Source organism: Embiotoca jacksoni, unplaced genomic scaffold (assembly GCF_022577435.1).
Source record: "Embiotoca jacksoni isolate LCO1_2020_lvr unplaced genomic scaffold, fEmbJac1.0.p SCAF_27, whole genome shotgun sequence".
NCBI classification, from domain to species: Eukaryota; Metazoa; Chordata; class Actinopteri; family Embiotocidae; genus Embiotoca; species Embiotoca jacksoni.
Genome location: NW_027185378.1, coordinates 5322652 through 5341877, shown reverse-complemented (window position 1 = coordinate 5341877; position 19226 = coordinate 5322652). Strand labels below are relative to the sequence as shown.

At 41.3% G+C, this 19226-nt stretch overlaps 1 protein-coding gene across 3 annotated transcripts; it reads right to left on the bottom strand.

Annotated features, from left to right (window-relative positions):
• Nucleotides 1–974: 974 nt before the first annotated feature.
• wdr35 (WD repeat domain 35) lies at nt 975–17917 on the bottom strand. 3 transcript variants are annotated; one of them, XM_069160926.1, is made up of 28 exons: nt 17662–17917; nt 17462–17579; nt 17131–17202; nt 16866–16958; nt 16636–16764; nt 16358–16491; nt 15903–16068; nt 15652–15797; nt 14836–14961; nt 14177–14362; nt 13854–13889; nt 13685–13745; nt 13038–13182; nt 9969–10038; nt 9504–9557; nt 9303–9412; nt 8955–9174; nt 8713–8793; nt 8422–8558; nt 7815–8018; nt 7534–7680; nt 7270–7402; nt 6960–7070; nt 6127–6291; nt 4624–4764; nt 4246–4402; nt 2202–2442; nt 975–1482 (listed from the first exon to the last, which is right to left on the bottom strand). In XM_069160926.1, the coding sequence occupies exons 1-28, from the start codon at nt 17683–17685 to the stop codon at nt 1308–1310; spliced, it is 3582 nt and encodes a 1193-aa protein (XP_069017027.1). In that variant the 5' UTR covers nt 17686–17917; the 3' UTR covers nt 975–1307. The 3 variants fall into 3 exon arrangements, with proteins under 3 accessions (XP_069017027.1, XP_069017028.1, XP_069017029.1); XM_069160927.1 differs by lacking the exon at nt 13854–13889; XM_069160928.1 differs by lacking the exons at nt 17462–17579; nt 17662–17917 and having other exon boundaries at nt 16636–16789.
• Nucleotides 17918–19226: the final 1309 nt, after the last annotated feature.

The window sequence follows — 19226 nt, the reverse complement described above, 5'->3', positions numbered from 1 at the left end:
GTTTTATCGATAGACTGTACATGGGTTACAACAGTGAGGAGCATTTTTTTGTGTGTGTTTTTTAAAACACATTAAACAGGAGGCCATGATATAAAGTGTTCCTTTATAAATGAATAACCTTAATGTGATGTAGAATGCATTGAATTTTGATAACACGTTGCAAATCCTCATCCAAGTTTAAAAATAAATAAATAAATAAAAAAAATAAATGCGTCCAAGCCAAAGATAAAGTCATCATTCATCAAACAAATGAGCCTGCTGGCTCACCCACAGGGTCTTCAGCATTATGAACATCAGTAATGTGATCAGCTAGCACTGCAGTCCCGACCTGATTATGGAAATGTTCCCTGTAATATACTTAACAGAACAACACCTGAAAGCCAACCTTCATACAGTGACTGTTTCCTGTGCTTCAATGTGCTTGTTTGTGCAATTTCCTGACAGTAGATGGCAGAAGACTATTAGACGCGGGTGACATGACGGAGCTGTAAGGACAGTATACAGTTTTACATTTAATCCAGTAAAGTTATGTTCTGACACTTCTGGTTTTTTTAATGAATTATTTAACATACTGTCGATGGCCTATTCCATTTAAATAAATACAAAAAAATTCAGAACCATCTGAATTGAGGAAAATGTGTAAAGAGCTGAAAATGGCCTTTCACGTACCAAGAATTAACCCCACAATAGAAGCACTGTTTCCCTTTCCTCCATGTCTGACCTCAGGAAGGCGGCGAGCACCACAGAATGAGGGATTTCATCTGGTGGATGTACTGAAGCGCTCCTACAAACTGTCTACACACTGCTGAGGGTGTGGGTCTTGATTTGTATGTTCAAATGGACCAGTTGGTGGAAAAATTGAGTGGAAGTCATGTTATCATTTGTATAAGAGGATTTTCTAAATTACATACAACCAATCAACAACGCAGCATGACACTAAAATATCAGCATATTAAAACGCAGACATTTTGAACTGTTTTCCAAACCATATTTATTTACCGCCGGCTGACTTCAATGTAAAAATAGTTATAAAGGTGTTCTGTTAATTCAGGTGTATTTTAAGGACAAGAAAACACATTTAAGTAAATTATTAAGGATACATAAATTGAAGCGAGCTGAATATATGTTTTGCATGTGACACCACATATGCGAGTTCAGGTGCTTGTTTTTGTTACCACCTCTAACTCGCCCGGTCCACAATTACCCCAAAAATATATGAAGAACTTTTTAGCATTGAACAAGGTGACACAAGTAAATTATAATATTTTTGTTTAAAATATCCTTTTCTGCCTGAAAAAAAAAAAGTGTCATGAGTCTTGCAGTTCTGTGCTTCTGGCTACAGCGCTGTGGCACAGCGGGCAGCACTTATATTTACTGATCTCCAGCTCCAGAGCGCAGTGTTTACACACACTGCACATCCAGAACTGGTAGTCCTGGATCGGCAGACCCGTCACGATGGATGTCGGTAACTTCCCCTCTGTCCTAAAAAGGGGAAGAACAGAAATGGTTTGAGTCATTTCAGGAAATATATTTAGCAGTAAATGGGACAAGGAGCTTCTGAACTGTGGCCATTAGTTAAGAGACTAATAAATACACCAAAGTGTTCCTGGTTCTGGTGCTATTTATTAACTGTTTATTGCTTACTCACTATGAATCCATTTTTAGCATATTCATTTTGTAGCCAGTTTAGGAGACTGAGAGCAATTCTGTAATATACTTCACCTCCACAAAACAACATAACACATTCTGTACAAATGACACAAATATTTGTTTTGAAATAACTGAAGTATATTACTGCACTAATTACACATGGGCTCTGAGTCATTAATGATTCACATTTCTACTTAATGATTCACATTTCTACTTCCACATTTAGTCTGTAAGCGTAAGAAGAATTATTCTTCTAACAACATATTCAACGGGCCAGTAACACATTGTTAAATAAAGCTGCAGTTTGGTTTGTGGAGAATTAAACTGTTACTTCCTTCCTCTAAAGTCAAAAGCAGCCTCTCTGGGCCTCCACACAGACAGAATGTTGAATAGTGTATTTGATTTACCTCTCTGCTTTCGTATTTATCTCCTGAGCTAAACAGACATCATGCAAAATTTGCTGAAAACCATTCCCCTTAATGACGTCCAACGACGTGGGGGCAGCCTCCCATCAGTGTTTGAGGTAGGAGTTTGATCGGTGGGGCCCTCACCCTTCTGATGGCCTGTTCAGCTCCAGCGTGCGGCTGTCCTTCGGGGTGTGCTTGGTGAAGATCTCCAGGGCCAGATCCTCATAGAGCTGCCGCTGTTCAGGGTCCAGACTCTCCAGGGACTCCAGCTTGATGAAGGCCTGTGAGCACGTGCTGAAGGCCCGGCTGGACGTGGAGCAGAGGGCGAGCAGCGAGTAGATCTCCACTGCAGGGATGACGTCGTCGTAGTCACGCAGGTGAAGGGCTTTAAAATGCAACGGAATATACAGTGCAGAGTTAGACTTGGGAATTTACTCCATTTTGGACAGTTCCAGTTATAACCAAAGTGAAAAAAAAATAAATCTATTCATGACAATTTTCAATCGATCCTTTTCTGGGGTATTTTACACTTCGTGTTCATTCTGATTGTTATGCTTCAGTTGAGATGATTATAAATGTCGTGGTACCACAACGAAACAAAGTATGGGCCTAATATGCAGGGAAAACACAGTTTTGCATCAGTCGTGTTCTGCATTGATTTGTAAAACGCCCATCTATGGTTCCCCATTCCAGTCAAACTCCTGCACGCTGTATGGCATCATAACGTGCTTGATTAAAACAGCACTGAAGCATTTTAGTGTCTCAGCCACATCGAATTCTCTAATACAAATCCAACCCGTTTAATTTTGTAATTTTTGCGGTCTCTGCCAGTGAGTCCTGGCGACGGAGAAATAAACGTGGTTTACTGCCGATTTATCAAGATTTAAAACTGTCGACGTAATCAGGCTGTTTAAATATTACGTGGAAAGTTGCATAAGAGTGAAGTTCAGTTTGTGGTAACGTTTGAAGCTTTTGATCAGATTATATCGCACACTGAGAGGGTTAATACGAATTAAAAAAAAAAAATTCAGCACTGGAGTCTTTAGACCCAGTTAGTAATAAATCATCAGTGATGACAAATAAAGCTGCATTGTCTTCACTATTAGAATACAGGGATTGTAGGTGCTGTGGCTCACTAATGCAGTTTACTAACAGTAGATGGCAGAAGAATCCTAAACTGAAACTGACACCGGGATCCACTCTTTTCATTTCTAATATAAATTCAGGTACTTCCTCTAGTTTTAATCATTTCTGTAACTGGAAGCGACGCCCCACACACGTGACACATCACAAATGTCAGGGAGGATACAGGGACGCTCGTAGACAAACACAATTCCCACTTTGTACATTTTGTACATTTTGAGAATAAAGAAATCAAATTAAATAGGCGTACGTGATGGATTGAAATCCTATTAATTTTCAAATTTTACAAATAAGAATAAATAAATTAGGACTCAAAACCCAAAGTGCACAAGGTACAATAGAAATTGCTTGTGTGTTTTTCAGGAGTGTTGACTCAATACTTTGATTAGTGAAACGGTGTCCACCCCCTACAGCTTCTAGGCCCCCAGCCGCCCCGTCACTAGTTATACCGTTGTTAAAAAGGTAACTAATTTCATGTGATACTTATGATATATTCTTATCAAAAGCTACACATACTGTAACACATTAAACACCAGTCTAGTGCAAAAGTCTGTTCGGAAAGCAATGGGCAACAACACATCTTGTGATCTGGCTTTAATACTAAAAAGAGAATGATCACTTTAGTCAGAATAACAACTCTTTTGGTCAAATCCTTTTGTTGAGTAGGTCAGAAAAAAAACAGCTGTAACTAAAAAATAATTTGTTTTTTCCCCCCACAATTAAATAATTCAGTTGAAAAAATATTATAGACACCAGCAAAAAAAAAAAAAAAGGATCACAATCTACACAAAAGCGTTTTCATGACTAACAGTACAAAAGCAAAATATATTCACTTTGTAGTGTTTAAAAAAAAAAAAAAAACCTGTAAATTCCCGCACCTTGAGATCAGTAAACGGGGAATATTTAGCATTTTTTTTCTTTTAGGAACAATTATTTGATCATCCGAATTGACTCTTCTTTGTTTCCGTGCCGATCGATTGGTCTATTTTCTGACTTCTCACTTAGGCCCCAGAAGACACTGCCTCCTATTTCATTATTAGATTACCTGTGTGCATGGCATTCTCCATGTAGCCTTCGTACAGCTGCCTTTGAGCGAGCAGGAAGAAGTGATAGGCCTCCGCTCCACGCCAGGAGTTGTCCACAATACGGTTGTCTGCAGAGGTTGCATCTTCCTCAAGCAGGCCGGCAAGTGCAAATGTTGCCTAATCACAAGCAAATGACACAACATGTGTACAGCACGTCGTAGAATACAGCATACAAGGATGCCAGTCCATACATTTAAAGTACAATCATTACTTTTAAAAATTTTTTTTTATGTCTGGTAGAATTCAAAAAACAAATCTAAAACCTTTTATTAATGCAAAATAGAACACTAAAGACATTGGGAAGCGTGTGTACTGTATAGTGCACTGCAGTTTATTACCTCAGACTTCTTTCCTTTGGCTTTGCTCTGCTGTGACGTCTTCACCTGCTCGTGGTAATTTTCGACAAGATGAGCTGCGAGCACGTAGAGCTTCTTCACCCGCAGAGGTCGCGTCCTTTTCTTTGCCTCCTCATCTGCTATCTGCAAATCAGAAGCCACACCTAAACCTTTTGCGCTCTTTATTACATTGCAAACAAAATATTTGATTAAGTTTACAATTCAGTCTACACTCAGTAAACCCATCACGACAAAGTGAAAATCTGATATTTAGCCAAATGTATTCAAATCTTAACCTCTCAATCTTAATTTATTACTGTGCAGAGGCCACTTTGGCAGCAGTTTCAGGTTTTGCTGAGGTTTTTGAGTGTTTGAGTTGTGACTGAATGCTTCGCTTTTTGACTCATCAGAACAGAGACTCTTTATCTTCATTTGTCAGAGTCCTTTAAATGCTGTGCGGCAAACTCCAAGCAACGTCGTCGTGCCTTTTAGTCAGAGTGGCTTTCGTCTTGCTGCTCCGCCATAAAGTCCTGATTGACGGAGTGACACTGAGATGATCAACTTCTAAAACTCTTGAGTGACTGCTGGGTTCTTGGTCACATCGCTGACCGAGGACTTACTTGCTCCGTTACTCAGTTTGACAGGATGGACACCACTAGTCCTGGTGGTTTAAAACGGATCTTATTTCACAATCATTGTGACCGCTGTGCTCCTGGGAACACTCAAAGCTTCAGAAATAGTTTCAGTGACACGGCTACATTCTCCAGAGAATTACTTGGACATCATGGCTTAGTTTTTGTCCTGTCAGGTAGAGTGAATTATCAGAGCTTTATGTACACGGGTGTCTGCCTTTCTAATGGTGCATTCGTGAGCAACTGGGAAAGTTTTGAGCTGCAAGTGGGTGAATACACCTGAATGCCTGTCGAACTTTGAATATCTCGCTAGGAAAGTGGGAGGTTTTTTGAGAGCTCCAAGAAGAAGGTTTGACATCACTTCACATGGCAGCGCTGGTGGTGGAAGGAAAAAAAAAATGTACTTGCTCTGAGGTGAAATCGCCAGCCTTAGTTAGCCGAGCCTACCTGGCTGTGTTAAATGTTAAAAACAAGCAGTACATCCAAACGTCTAGAACGTGTACAAATAAATTGACCTCCTGAGCTCCATTTCATCCCTGTCTCGGTTTATATTATTTATCACTTATCTGTAATCTGACAGCAGAAATAGAGCACATATTCTAGGGGCTGCCATGTCACCTGTTTGTGAACACTCTCAACTCACTAGTGGGACATTGCCAAATGGGAATTTTCCCTTCTGTTAAAAGTGAAGGAGTTTGAATACTTTTTGAAGCGACTGTATGTTTCAGTTATCAGCAGCTAACTTTAGTTCAGTTCAAATTCGGATGTATTACTGAAGAAAACAGCTCTTTATCTAAACGTAGAAGCCACAAAAACATTTGTGTTTCAGGAAGCTCGTCAAAATACAAAAAAAAAAAAAAAAAACGAAGCCTACCTTAAACATGAGTTTGGCTGCATCAAGAAAATGGTGAGCTTTCCGATACAGCTCCACAGCCTCTAGAGTTTTATTCTTCTCAAGAAGATGCGTGGCATATTTGGAAAGAAGAGATTTGATCTCTTTCATGTTGTGGGTCCGGGCGAGTTCCACAGCTTTGTTCCACTGTAAGCAAAAAGTTCACACAAAAAAAATCAAATGATAAAAACATCACATTTCCCGGTTTAAATGCAGTATCTGTTAGAAAAGTAGCTTTCAGTGTAAATCTGTTTGGAATGTAACTCTCAGCATTCAAACAGCACAAGAGTTGCATAGCACGAGAAGACTGTATTTTTTAGAAAGGTCAAGTGGAAACAGCTGACAGCCTGTTCCTTTAGTTAGCATTAACACAGCAGGGGCAACTGGCCTGAAGGATGGAAATTAGGAGCTAATGACATTGACTTTTGGATGAACAGAGGGTTAATTACAGCCCATATTTAACATCCTTTAAAAGTACAGCTGGCTGTGGCTGAAGACTTTTAACACATTACAACCACTGCAGCCTACATTACTTATGTGATAAAAGTTCATTCTCTTTTTCAGTACTTCCTGAACAGAGAACAGAAGGAGCCGAATGTTAAAATTTACATTGGAAGAGCAGAGTTTGAGAGCAGCATTCACACTTCGGGGCTAAATATCACTGAGGGAGAGGACGGGCGTGGGAGCGTGTCAGGTTGACTGCTGCGCTCCAAAGCTATCAAACTGTGTTAAATCTGAAGATCACCGGAGGGAACGCTGGTCAGAGTGTCGCTCGGAAAACTGTGGCGCCGCAGGTTTTTCTGTCTGTCTCTCACCTGGTTCAGATGGACACACGTGTCAACGGCGGCTTTGGGTTGGTTGCACTTCAGGTAGGCGCTCACGGCCTGTTCGCACATGCCCACGGTGGCGAACATCTGTCCAATCTCCTACGACACAAACATGGACATCGGGAGTAGAAGAGGTGACGCAGAAATGGCTTTATTTAAGGCCACAGATTCAGAGTTATCGACGTCTCGGCTTCTACGTGAAGCCCGGAAAGAATGTCAAAGACCTACAGTGCATCTGGTGAAACCTGAACATCTGGTGAAACCTGAACATCTGGTGAAACCTGAACATCTGGCTCACCGGTAAAAGTTTGTGATTCTCTGGCAGATTGGTGGTCAGCCTTTCCAGGCCTTCATAGTCCTCCAACATATAGTAGCATTCTGCCAGCCGCTCCTGGTTACGACCCTGAAGGTAGTACTGCACTGCATCGACCCTTGAAAAATGAATATTGTATTTATTAATAGTATAAAAGTAAACTTCAAATAAAGGTATACATTGTTTCTATATGGAATGCACTAATACACCAACAACCAGAAAAAGAAAGGGTAAACAATAATCCAATACCACTTCTGTCTGTCGGCATAGTAGTCTCCTATTGCATTGTAAGCCTGTTCGAGCAGAGCGTCATCACAGTCCCCAGAACCGGTTTTGAGCAGCTGCTGCACACTGAACCAGTCTCCCAGCTTGATCCTGAGGCTGATGGCGAGGTCCCTGTAGAGACAAGACACGTCCACTGTCAACCATCACGTCTAAAGACCCGATTCATGCCATCAGATGAAACCGACGTCAAAACTAATAAACGCAAGAAAAGCAAACATGAACGGAACCACGAGGACCTACTATACCTGCGATCCATATCCAGGTACATGCGGTCGGCCTCCTCAAACCTGCTGAAATAAGCCGCCACCTCGGCCTGCTTCATGGGCTCGCTCTGCAGGTTGCCCAGCCGCTTGACAAACCCGATGCCCTGGTAGTCTTTGCAGCGGACGAAGGCCTGCTCAGCTGTCTTCAGATCCAGTTTCTGGAGGGCTGCCTCAGCCAGCAGACGCCTGACAGGTTCGCAGTGGAGAGAGAGACGGGTTAGCTGCTATCGAGCGGGGCTGCATGGAATAAAGTGTGTGCATATATCCTTCTTTACATCATGTACAGTAGATTAAAACATGAATGGAGCTACTGCGCTGCATAAAGTGACCCATTTGTCAGTTATTAATCCACCTGGAATAACCTCAGGGATTCTTGGACTCTATAACTCCCTGAAGTGACCATAAAGGTTATCTTTATGTCACAGACTGTAACTGACTGCTAGAGCAGGAAGGGCCAGATTTTGAGGGATCCTGCAAGACACTGACAGATCAGCCAGATACAAAAAGAAAAGAAAAAGTGCTCACACTGCTGCTTTAAGGCATAAGGCATGAAATACTTCACTAAAATCCTGGCACAACTTGCATTTACCAGAGTCTTGGGTGAGGATTGTCTTCTATGAATTGTGAAGCGTCATCGATGCCCACTTTTTCAATCAGTGTGCGACTGTCTCTCAGGGAGCGGATTTCAAAGTTGATGAGGTTGTCTTTGTTTGGCCTCTCTGGATCCTGTAAGGTAATGATGAAGGTGATAAAATCAAATATTTTAAATAGAAAATAAAATAATAAATTGACACCATAGTAAAATAGATATACTGTTATTAACATAACTGGTCATTTATAAATATTAGTGCGATTGTGCGCGCTTGTTTCAAAAGTGTACCTTCATGATTTCATCGAGCAGGACAGATTTGATTTCCAGGTCCTCAAAGTTGCAGATGTATCCAGATGTTTGGATGGGTTCCTGTTTTAAAAAAAAAAATACAATAAATAAGTGCAACAATCTCATTTAGACTGAAAGAATGTTTACTTAGTAACGATACGGCAATGTGGTTGACATTTTAGCTGCAAGTCAGACATATTTGTTATATTTGACACTTTTTTTCAACACACTTGAGCACTCACCTCCGGGTCCAGGTTCCTGAAGACATACATCCTGGTCTTCTCCATCATGGCAAACAGATCGGGGTTGTCATTGGCCCACTTCATGTCCCAAACATCTTTGCGCTCAAACTTGGACGGATCTCCTGGAGATGCCTGGTCTCCCGTGCTGTCGTCTGCGGGGGCACGAACTTCCAGGTCCAACAAAGTCAGCACGCCTGCGATGTCGATTATGGCGAGACGACTGAGGAAAATAATGGTTTTATGCGTCGGTGCTTTAAAAGTACAACACCAAACTGAACAAATTGGGCGTAAGCTGATTTTTGCACATTATCTTATTCCATAGCAGCAAAAACACCAACCAGTGTTTACCTGGAATTGCAGTTCAAGGAGAGATAATAGGCTCTGTTGTTCAGACTGTATTTCTGGATGAGAACAACATTTGGGAGGCTGTATCTGTGAATGGTGCCAGATTCCCGACCCTGTAAGGACACGAACACTTTTCTTTTTAATTCTTCTATTCATTGTATGATTCCAGATTGGTCCATATAAAAACAACAGCAGTGTACATACCACAATCAGGGTCTTATCTGTAGCTGTAATGCAACAGATGGGATCTCGAGTTGCCTAAAACAAAACAGAAACACACACTGTAAAAACTTTTAAAATTGATCTGCTTATTAATAAAGAATTATTTTTTATAATTATCATTGGTATCAGTAGGTTTATTAATATTTTTACAACTCTGTTATCTATACATCCATTTTGACTTTGTAAAATTTATTTAGAAATTCAATATACGAACAGAAAGGCTAGAGACTGTTCTCGTGAGCTGTATTTTGTGACAAAGGTACTTAATTTGAATGCAGTAAGATAAAAAAAAAAATATCTAACACTAAAACATTGGATTTAAAAAGAATAAAATTATCTGCTGCATTAGAAATGCCTCAGAAGTGTCTCTGTAGTGTTGATTTTTGATTCTGTGCTTCACGGTCTGTGTAAGACAAAACATTAAAAAAAAAAAAAAAAACCTCTTACTGTGAAGGCTTTTGTAAAATCTGGAGCTCCGTCACTGGCTCCAGAAGGATTGCTGTCAACGTGGTAGACCCTAGAGGAAGGCAGGAAGTGAGAACGCAGGAGAGAGAGAGAGAGAGAGCGAGAGCGAACCAGCGAGACGGCCAGAGAGATGGACGGTTGCCAGTTCCACCGAGGTGACCTGTGGTCTAGGTGCTAGGAACATTAGGTCATTCATCTGTCTGGAACCTCAGTGGTATCTCAGTCAGATGAATGAATCCTTTTCATTTCCCTGTCACTACCAAAACTCTTCGCTTTAACAGTGAGTCAGTAAACCCAAAGTTTTCACCCACTGACTCACAGAATCTAGCACGGTGGTGGTCCTGCAACTTTCCACGATCTGCTTGATACTTCCCGTAAATGCTGACATGGGCTCTCTATCTCCCTACTCATCCTCTAACTGTCTGAGACCTGCCTTTGTTAAACAACTGCGCAGTCCTTATGGCATCTAGTCAACGGTGTAACTACCAGTAATGCTGGTAATACAGCCGCAGTGGGGCCTGCAACAATTAAGGCCCGCATAGTTGGACTCTTCTTTTGTCAGTTTAATTTACTTTGACACCATTATATCAAAAGAGCTGACACATCTCTAGTGCTTGAGTTTCACTGAGTACAAACATACAACTATGCGTAATTAGACAGCACTATGTGAGCCAAGTTATCTGCTCCTTAGTGTCACATATTTAATTTCATTCATTTAATCACCAAATGAATGACCGGACTTGCTGTGCTATCAGCCGAGAATGCCTGCTGGCTGGATCTAAAGGATTTAACAGACAACCTATGATGCAAGTCAAACTTACAGTGGGTACGGAAAGTATTCAGACCCCTTTAAATTTTTCACTCTTTGTTTCATTGCAGCCATTTGCTAAAATCAAAAAAGTTCATTTTATTTCTCATTAATATACACTCAGCACCCCATCTTGACAGAAAAAAACAGAAATGTAGAAATTTGTGCAAATTTATTAAAAAAGAAAAACTGAAATATCACATGGTCATAAGTATTCAGACCCTTTGCTCAGTATTGAGTAGAAGCACCCTTTTGACCTCGTACAGCCATGAGTCTTCTTGGGAATGATGCAACAAGCTTTTCACACCTGGATTTGGGGATCCTCTGCCATTCTTCCTTGCAGATCCTCTCCAGTTCCGTCAGGTTGGATGGTGAACGTTGGTGGACAGCCATTTTCAGGTCTCTCCAGAGATGCTCAATTGGGTTTAGGTCAGGGCTCTGGCTGGGCCAGTCAAGAATGGTCACAGAGTTGTTCCGAAGCCACTCCTTTGTTATTTTAGCTGTGTGCTTCGGGTCATTGTCTTGTTGGAAGGTGAACCTTCGGCCCAGTCTGAGGTCCAGAGCACTCTGGAAGAGGTTTTCTTCCAGGATATCTCTGTACTTGGCCGCATTCATCTTTCCTTCAATTGCAACCAGTCGTCCTGTCCCTGCAGCTGAAAAACACCCCCATAGCATGATGCTGTCACCACCATGTTTCATTGTTGGGATTGTATTGGGCAGGTGATGAGCAGTGCCTGGTTTTCTCCACACATACCACTTAGAATTAACGCCAAAAAGTTCAATCTTGGTCTCATCAGACCAGCGAATGTTATTTCTCATAGTCTGGGAGTCCTTCATGTGTTTTTTGGCAAACTCTATGCGGGCTTTCATATGTCTTGCACTGAGGAGAGGCTTCCATCGGGCCACTCTGCCATAAAGCCCCGACTGGTGGAGGGCTGCAGTGATAGTTGACTTTGTGGAACTTTCTCCCATCTCCCTACTGCATCTCTGGAGCTCAGCCACAGTGATCTTTGGGTTCTTCTTTACCTCTCTCACCAAGGCTCTTCTCCCACCATTGCTCAGTTTGGCTGGACGGCCAGGTCTAGGAAGAGTTCTGGTCGTCCCAAACTTCTTCCATTTAAGGATTATGGAGGCCACTGTGCTCTTAGGAACCTTGAGTGCTGCAGAAATTATTTTGTAACCTTGGCCAGATCTGTGCCTTGCCACAATTCTGTCTCTGAGCTCCTTGGACAGTTCCTTCGACCTCATGATTCTCATTTGCTCTGACATGCACTGTGAGCTGTAAGGTCTTATATAGACAGGTGTGTGCCTTTCCTAATCAAGTCCAATCAGTTTAATTAAACACAGCTGGACTCCAATGAAGGAGTAGAACCATCTCAAGGAGGATCAGAAGAAATGGACAGCATGTGAGTTAAATATGAGTGTCACAGCAAAGGGTCTGAATACTTATGACCATGTGATATTTCAGTTTTTCTTTTTTAATAAATTTGCACAAATTTCTACATTTGTTTTTTTCTGTCAAGATGGGGTGCTGAGTGTACATTAATGAGAAATAAAATGAACTTTTTTGATTTTAGCAAATGGCTGCAATGAAACGAGTGAAAAATTTAAAGGGGTCTGAATACTTTCCGTACCCACTGTATGTATGATTTCTTTGACAATTAACCAAAAAACAAGTGTTTTATTATGATGCTCTCACACTAGATTTTCCCAAGTGTAGCTGTTTTCCTTGTGAATCATTTCACTGAGGTGTCAACTGTACCGTTGCTTGTTTTAAAACTGCTTTAACTTTGGTTTACTTAAATTTAAATTTGATTTGCTCCTGATATCTTGTTATGTTACGTCTGATTGTGAGATTAACTGAGCTGCTGGTGAGGAGCACAGTGAAGTTCTATAAGTGCAGAGACAGATATCTGAAACACAGGCACTTTAACTTCCACTGTGGGCCACTCGTGATGCACATTTATGATATTCTTTCAAAATTGTCCTGACTAAATGTTGTACAAGAAAGAGGCTGCCATTGTAACAGAAGAATCCACAGGTGAGGCAAGACGAATGCGGGCTGCAGACTGTATAGCAAGCAAAACTTCATGATGCATTGTGATGGGCAGGTCCCAGGTCAGCCCAGGTCTTTGACTCTCTTGTATTGGGGCCCGGTGCTGACTTGTTGCACCATTGCAGCCAGTTCAGATGAATTTGTCCAATTTTCTGTAAATTTCATACATGCTTCTGAGAAAACGCACCTTTCCCTTCCCTCCTTCTTTGTTCTGGTCACTTGGTTGATCTCCAGGGCAGTCAGCTTCTTGGCCACTCTGTACTGCCACAAGTAGAATGCTTCTTTGGATGCAGCGATGACGTGTGTCTTGGTCATGGTGACAAACAGTGGATCTGAACAAATTAAAAAAAAAAAAAAGTGACAATTAATTACAGAGATGGCCCAAACTTCATTCTCTTACTTATTTACATACTTGGGACCTGTGACGCCCATCCAGATCACTGAGCCTTTCAACCCTGCAGACCTTGAACTGTCTTGGCCTGAACTTCTCAGCAAACATCGGACCATGCCAAGCAGAAAGACACTGGCCGAATATCTGTGGTATGAGACGACCAGCGCTCGCTGCTATAGGAAGCTGCGGGTCCATCAAGTAACTGTGGGCGGCAGGAGGCTGTCTGCCAACTCCTATGTCTCTATACACAAGGTGTGATCTCTCGCACTGGTTTGAAGAAATACACCAACCTCATGCTAAATCAGGACGTTGATCGTTCCACTTCTGCGCCACAAGATTATTGCTACGTTCATTGTATGCGAGCTTAGAGGGCAATGGAAGAAAACTCACATTAAAGACGTGTTGACCATGAAAATGGATATCCAGAGGCATAATGCACTCACCGATGTCAATGTATTTTGAGTCCAGTGGAGTTCCGATGGAGTTGCACAGAATCAGGACAAACTGAAAAACACACAGTAGAGCGACATTATTTTACAGGTCAATGTATTAAATTCCATGTCAAAACAAATGGGCCTCTTTTGGGTTGTGAGGTTTTAGAGTGTACGTTACCCTTGCATGACTGGCAGACTCTACCTCAGCATCCTCCTGCGTGGCAACAAATTAGAAAAACAGGAGGCAAGACAGCAGAGAAAGATTTGTGATCCTTGCTATTTCAGATCGCTCTATATCCATTATCGACAGTACTTTCCCTACTGTTCTTCTCCAACTCCAATCAGTAGAGTAAGATTCAGTATAGATCTTTCAAAAAGCAATAGAAAAGCCTAAATCATAAAGTGTAGTAACTTGTGGATCAAGACAGCCTGCAGTGGTTCATAAACATCACAGCTCCTGTTTTGTGTTTTTTTGTCTCTCCTCTCCGTTAGTGTTTGTACCTGAGGCTGGGTGTCGTCTGCCTTGCTGGCCAGGATGCAGAAGTCCCCAGAGGTAGTGATGGACATCAAGCTCTTGACGTATTTGACAAACTTCTCGTTGTTTTTGGTGTCCCAGAAGACCACGCAGTACTCTTGGCGCTCTGGCTTTGTGTAGGCGTACACCACCGTGTTGCAGCAGTAGCCCCACTGTGAGGAGACAAGACAAGGCAGGTGAGGTTCAGGGACAGTTTAGCCTGTGACACGACAATGAAATACCGCACGAACGAACAAGAAATTTGATTGTGAGAAAGATATATTCTGCCAGCCCCTCTGATTTATCTCCCACTATGACTTACTTTTTCTGACTCCCCGAAATTTCTCCTAAACTGAATTAATTATGCCAATTACAGAAAAGATAATCTGTGTTTAAGAAGTTAAGACCAGCAGGCACTCACATGCATGCACTGTGTAACACTGCTGCTAGGTGTTATTTCAGACTAATACTGGGGCTCATTAACGTGACAAACTGTTAATCCACCCTGACAAAGACCGTATGTTTGAAACTGCACAGCATGTTTTAGCATTTGTCAACCAAAGGCTAAACACTGTTTCTTTCCGCGAAGCATCTTTTAAGTCAAGAAAAAACATGGACAGTATGAGGAATAGGTGTCTACATTTACCTTATAATCTGGTCTTATGTTGGCAAAGTAGATGTAGGAGTCCACAGCGAGGCCAATTCGCAGCCCTCCTCCCTCCCAGGCAACCCCTGACATCTGCTTCCCGGGCACTTTGAGAGTTCTCAGGTGCTGAGTAAACACAGAAGACCATTAGTAGTGTACAAATTTCACCTTCTTACTGTTGCGCGGCATTGTTAGAACCCAGTTGGGGTAAGTGTGGCTCGAGAGATATCGCCAACTGCTGCGAGCTCAAGTGGGTAGAAAAACGTGACCGCCTAAGTGGAGCTTAGTGAAAAAAATGCCTGTGCGTTTCTGTTTGTGAAAAAAGACATTAAAGGACAAACTAATTAGGTGTGTTGGGTTTGTTTCTTTGTTTGTTGCTGCGGAGAACAATCTTCTTTCATGATTCAGTCACATAGGTGGTGTGCACTTACCATGTTGTTGCTGTTTGCCACATTACTGTGAGGATTACTGATTATTGTACTAAACAGCGCAACATACTGTGTTAGAAGTCCAGACAGACTTATAATAACATGAAGTCATGAAATCAATGACTTGGATTGAATCACAACAGGGTTACAATACTTTTCACTCCAATTTATTCCGGCAAATTTGGCCTGAAGAGCTTTAGCTTGCAGCTAAGAGCACTTTGCAGCTATGAAACTCAACAACTCGCTGGAATTTCTGTCTTTAAAAGATCAATTGTCAACATAGTACATACATTTTCAACTGCAAAGTCTCTCATTTTAAATAGAAAAAAGAATCCCAGGAATGTCTTATCTAACCTCTAAAAGCCCTGCAGAAATCTCCCACCCTTACCCCTCCAAATGGTGTGTAGAACTGCACCACGTTGAATTCTTTCTCCATATTTGAGGCTCTGAGGGAACCTGCCACCGCCAGCACACTGCCACAATGGTTCCACTGGATGCTGATCACATTCATCAAAGTGTCAATACATACTGGGTCTGTAGAAAAAGGCAGGAGCACGGAGCAGCAGCATGAGCAAACATTTCATTTGAGTGCAAACGTTGAAATATAAACACAAATTTCAAATCTTTTTGGTTGCTTACTCTCATCATTCTCATAGCGCATGACCTGGCATCTTCCGTTGTCAAAACAGATGGCCAGACACGGACAGCCCGGCTCGATGTATCCTCCAGTTCCTGCGTACCAGTGGATACCAGCGATGCTGACAGCTCCAGTCGCGTTGGTGAGACAGCTGATGGTCAATTTCATCTGAAACAAACCACAAGATAACATACTAACGTAAAATCAATAAGCGTCCGTTAAATTACAACTCATTTTTCTTATTAATGTAGCTGTAATGTTGATTTAATATGAATTACTGTTATGTTCCATTATAACTCTTACTTAATCCAATGTTTCTGTGCCTGTTTTTTGTTATTTGAATGGTTCTTATAACCATCGCAGGACACCTACAATCCGATTAATCATGCAAATGACTAACTTGCACTGCCAATACAATGTGCTGACAAATCTATTTAACGAAAGGATGCACACTCACTATGAAGTTTCCTTGATTGTCATAGATTTGTACTTCCCCGCTGGCCATGCCAAAGAGGAGGATCTTGCTGTCTGGGGACCACGCCACATGAGCAAGCTGACTTCCCTTCAGCTCCTTTCCCCAAATCCGGTTTCCTACAAAAACAAGGTCGTTATCCGACTGTTATTATACATCTATTTCCCCAGCACAGCAAGAAAGCGATCATTGTTAAAGGGAGCCTTACTGATTTGATGCTATCTATTGATTTTTATGTTGTTGTTGTTGTAATCATTCCATACCATCTACAGATCCAACGATGACCGCCCCGTCTTCATACACAATGCAGATCTTTTGACCGTCGGCGTTCCAGCTCATGCTCCTCACCACTGACTTGTTCCTGTTATTGATCATCTCCTCGTACCATGCACCTTTGGAGGAGACAAAGACAAACATCTATATTATATTAAAAAAAAACAAAAAAACATTTATTATAAAGCAACCTGTATTTCAGTTTGACTGCACTAATCACCTTTGTAAAGCATCCACACGATGATAAGTCCATTCTGGTCACTCGTCGTCAGCTTCTCATACTGCTCGTTCCACGTGACCACTTGCACTGCGCCTGCATGTGTGGTGATGATGACGTGTTAATGACATACAAGGGATAATATTCCTTTGGCTGGCGTTGGGGTCTGTGCACTGACAAGACTTGTCCTTCCTTTTGTGGACGCTGCTTGTCACGAATATCCAATAATAATAATAACAGGTTTGGGTGAAGGCTCAATGTAACTTACCGCTGTGTCCCTCCAGAGTCTGGTTCATTGACAGATTACTGGGTGCAGCCAGGCCTTTGAGTTTGGCATCATCTGTTGATATAAAAAAAAAAAATGAATCAGATGATCAGTGTTGTATTCATTCTATAGTTGTATTAGTCACGGTGTTTCATGTTTATCATAGGTCTCGCATACAAGTCTTTCCAACAGAGAGAGCAGGCAAAGCGGCACCATTTCTACTTGCACAACGACAAGTTTGAATACATTTTTATGGCTGAAAACGAGCAGGGAGAAGAAACTGATTCAACACTAAACTTAATTTAGCGCCTCGGCTCCAACACCTTCGACTTACCCGTCTGACTCTCGAGCTTGAGTACCCTCAGGAGGCCGTCGTCTCCTCCGCAGGCGATGAAGCCTTGATCTTTGTTCCAGGAGACGCATTTTAGATGGATGCTGTTGGGAATCGCGATCTGCGTGACACGGAAAGGGGGGACAAGTTGTTTAACCGACACCGCGACCCTAAACGGACCCCATAAATGTCTGAGCACTCACCTTCTTGCTGAGGTAAATAAACATGCCGGTGGTGGAAGCCTCTTAATTAGCAGTTAGCGGCACATGCGCGACGATAAACACGTAAACAAGTTGCAGCTGGGACGTTCAAAACTCTGCGGCATCGCAAGTTCAAAGGCTGACTGCGATTAGAGTAAATAACTTTTGCTGGAAAAAAATACTGAAAAACGGTTAAATTCGACGTTTTATTGCGTGTGTTGGCAGATTTCGGCGCTTCGGAGGCTGGAGCTTCCCTCCGTCTCCCGTGGTAACCGTAAACCGGAAGCGAAGTGTCCACCTGGTAGTTGTAGTTTTTCTTGTCAGCTCGCGCGCTAAATGGAGTTGTTCATATTATTTGAGCTTGAAGAAAGGTGAACCCTACTTTATTTAACTAAACACAAGTGGTAAAAAAAAGACAAATAAATCAGAACTATGCAAATTATCTAAAAGAATATAACTGAAAAGAAATAGATAGAAGATATTGTAATACAATAGTTTTATTTAATTAGGTCGCCAGTGCACAACAATACATAAAACATTCTGTCCGGTGAAGTAAAATTAGGCAACTATCATTTTTTTTTAATGGATTTTAAAAGTAGCTTGGTGATTAAGAGGGTTAACACGATAAAAGAGAAATATAAGATCAAATGTTTAACCATATTTATTTTCTATGCACAGCTATTTTCCCAATAGAACATATACAGACAAGTTGTTTTCTATTCCAAAAGCACCAAAATATGTAACGCGCATAACTGTCAGTATGCACGAAGATGCCATATGTCTACAAGAAATAAGAAAATACAGTATGTGTGTAGTGTATGAAGAAAATACTGTCACACTCTAAAAATTTTGCATTGAAAATAGTCTATCATGGCTAAGACTGCTGCCAGAAAAAATGGTCCAAGACTTGCCAAGTCTGCCACCTTGACCTCACTGAACTATTGTCTCTCCTTTTCAAACAATTGTTCTTGTCTGGTACAAACAAAACAATAATGACCAGTCAACATTGTGCAATTAGGTTGTTAAAATATTTCAGCTATCAAAGAAAAGGTTTATAGTAATGCACTGTGATGTAATGTGGCAGTTGGATCAGGCTTTATTTCAGTCTTTTCTTTAATGCTGCCATCAGACGAAAAACAACAAAGCTCTTGTGTAAAAGATTTGTTGTTGTGTGATGTTATGGAGGGAGGCTTTGTGTTCTGCCAAGGACACTGCACTGCCGTGATCAAGAAATGCTCTTAAAGCAGTAAATACACGTAAAAGTGAAAATATTTTCTCCCCAAAATATAAAGCATTTATTATAAAACACTATCTAACTTTTAACATGTTAATTTTTTTCAAATTACGCTTTTTTTCTATAAATTTCCTAACTATCGTACATAATCTGAATCTGACCTCAATGACTAACAGTGTTAGAAGGAAATGTAATTTTTCTTTTATTTCTTATGGAGGTATATGTAAACATTTACACCAGTTACACCAACTTTGCTGTAAGTAATAACAGACTGTGTGGATAATGCAAAAAGGCAGGTTTGTAAAAAAGAAAAGAAAATTAAAACATTAAGACA

Bases quoted from the DNA above. Each gene is read 5' to 3' on its own strand.
- wdr35 (XM_069160926.1), bottom strand. From the start codon at position 17,685: ATGTTTATTTACCTCAGCAAGAAG. The intron at 9,558-9,968 runs GTAAGAGGTTTT...GTTTTGTTTTAG, and splicing joins ATTTTACAAAAGCCTTCACA to GCAACTCGAGATCCCATCTG. The intron at 6,292-6,959 runs GTGAGAGACAGA...TTTTGCTTACAG, and splicing joins CGTGTGTCCATCTGAACCAG to TGGAACAAAGCTGTGGAACT.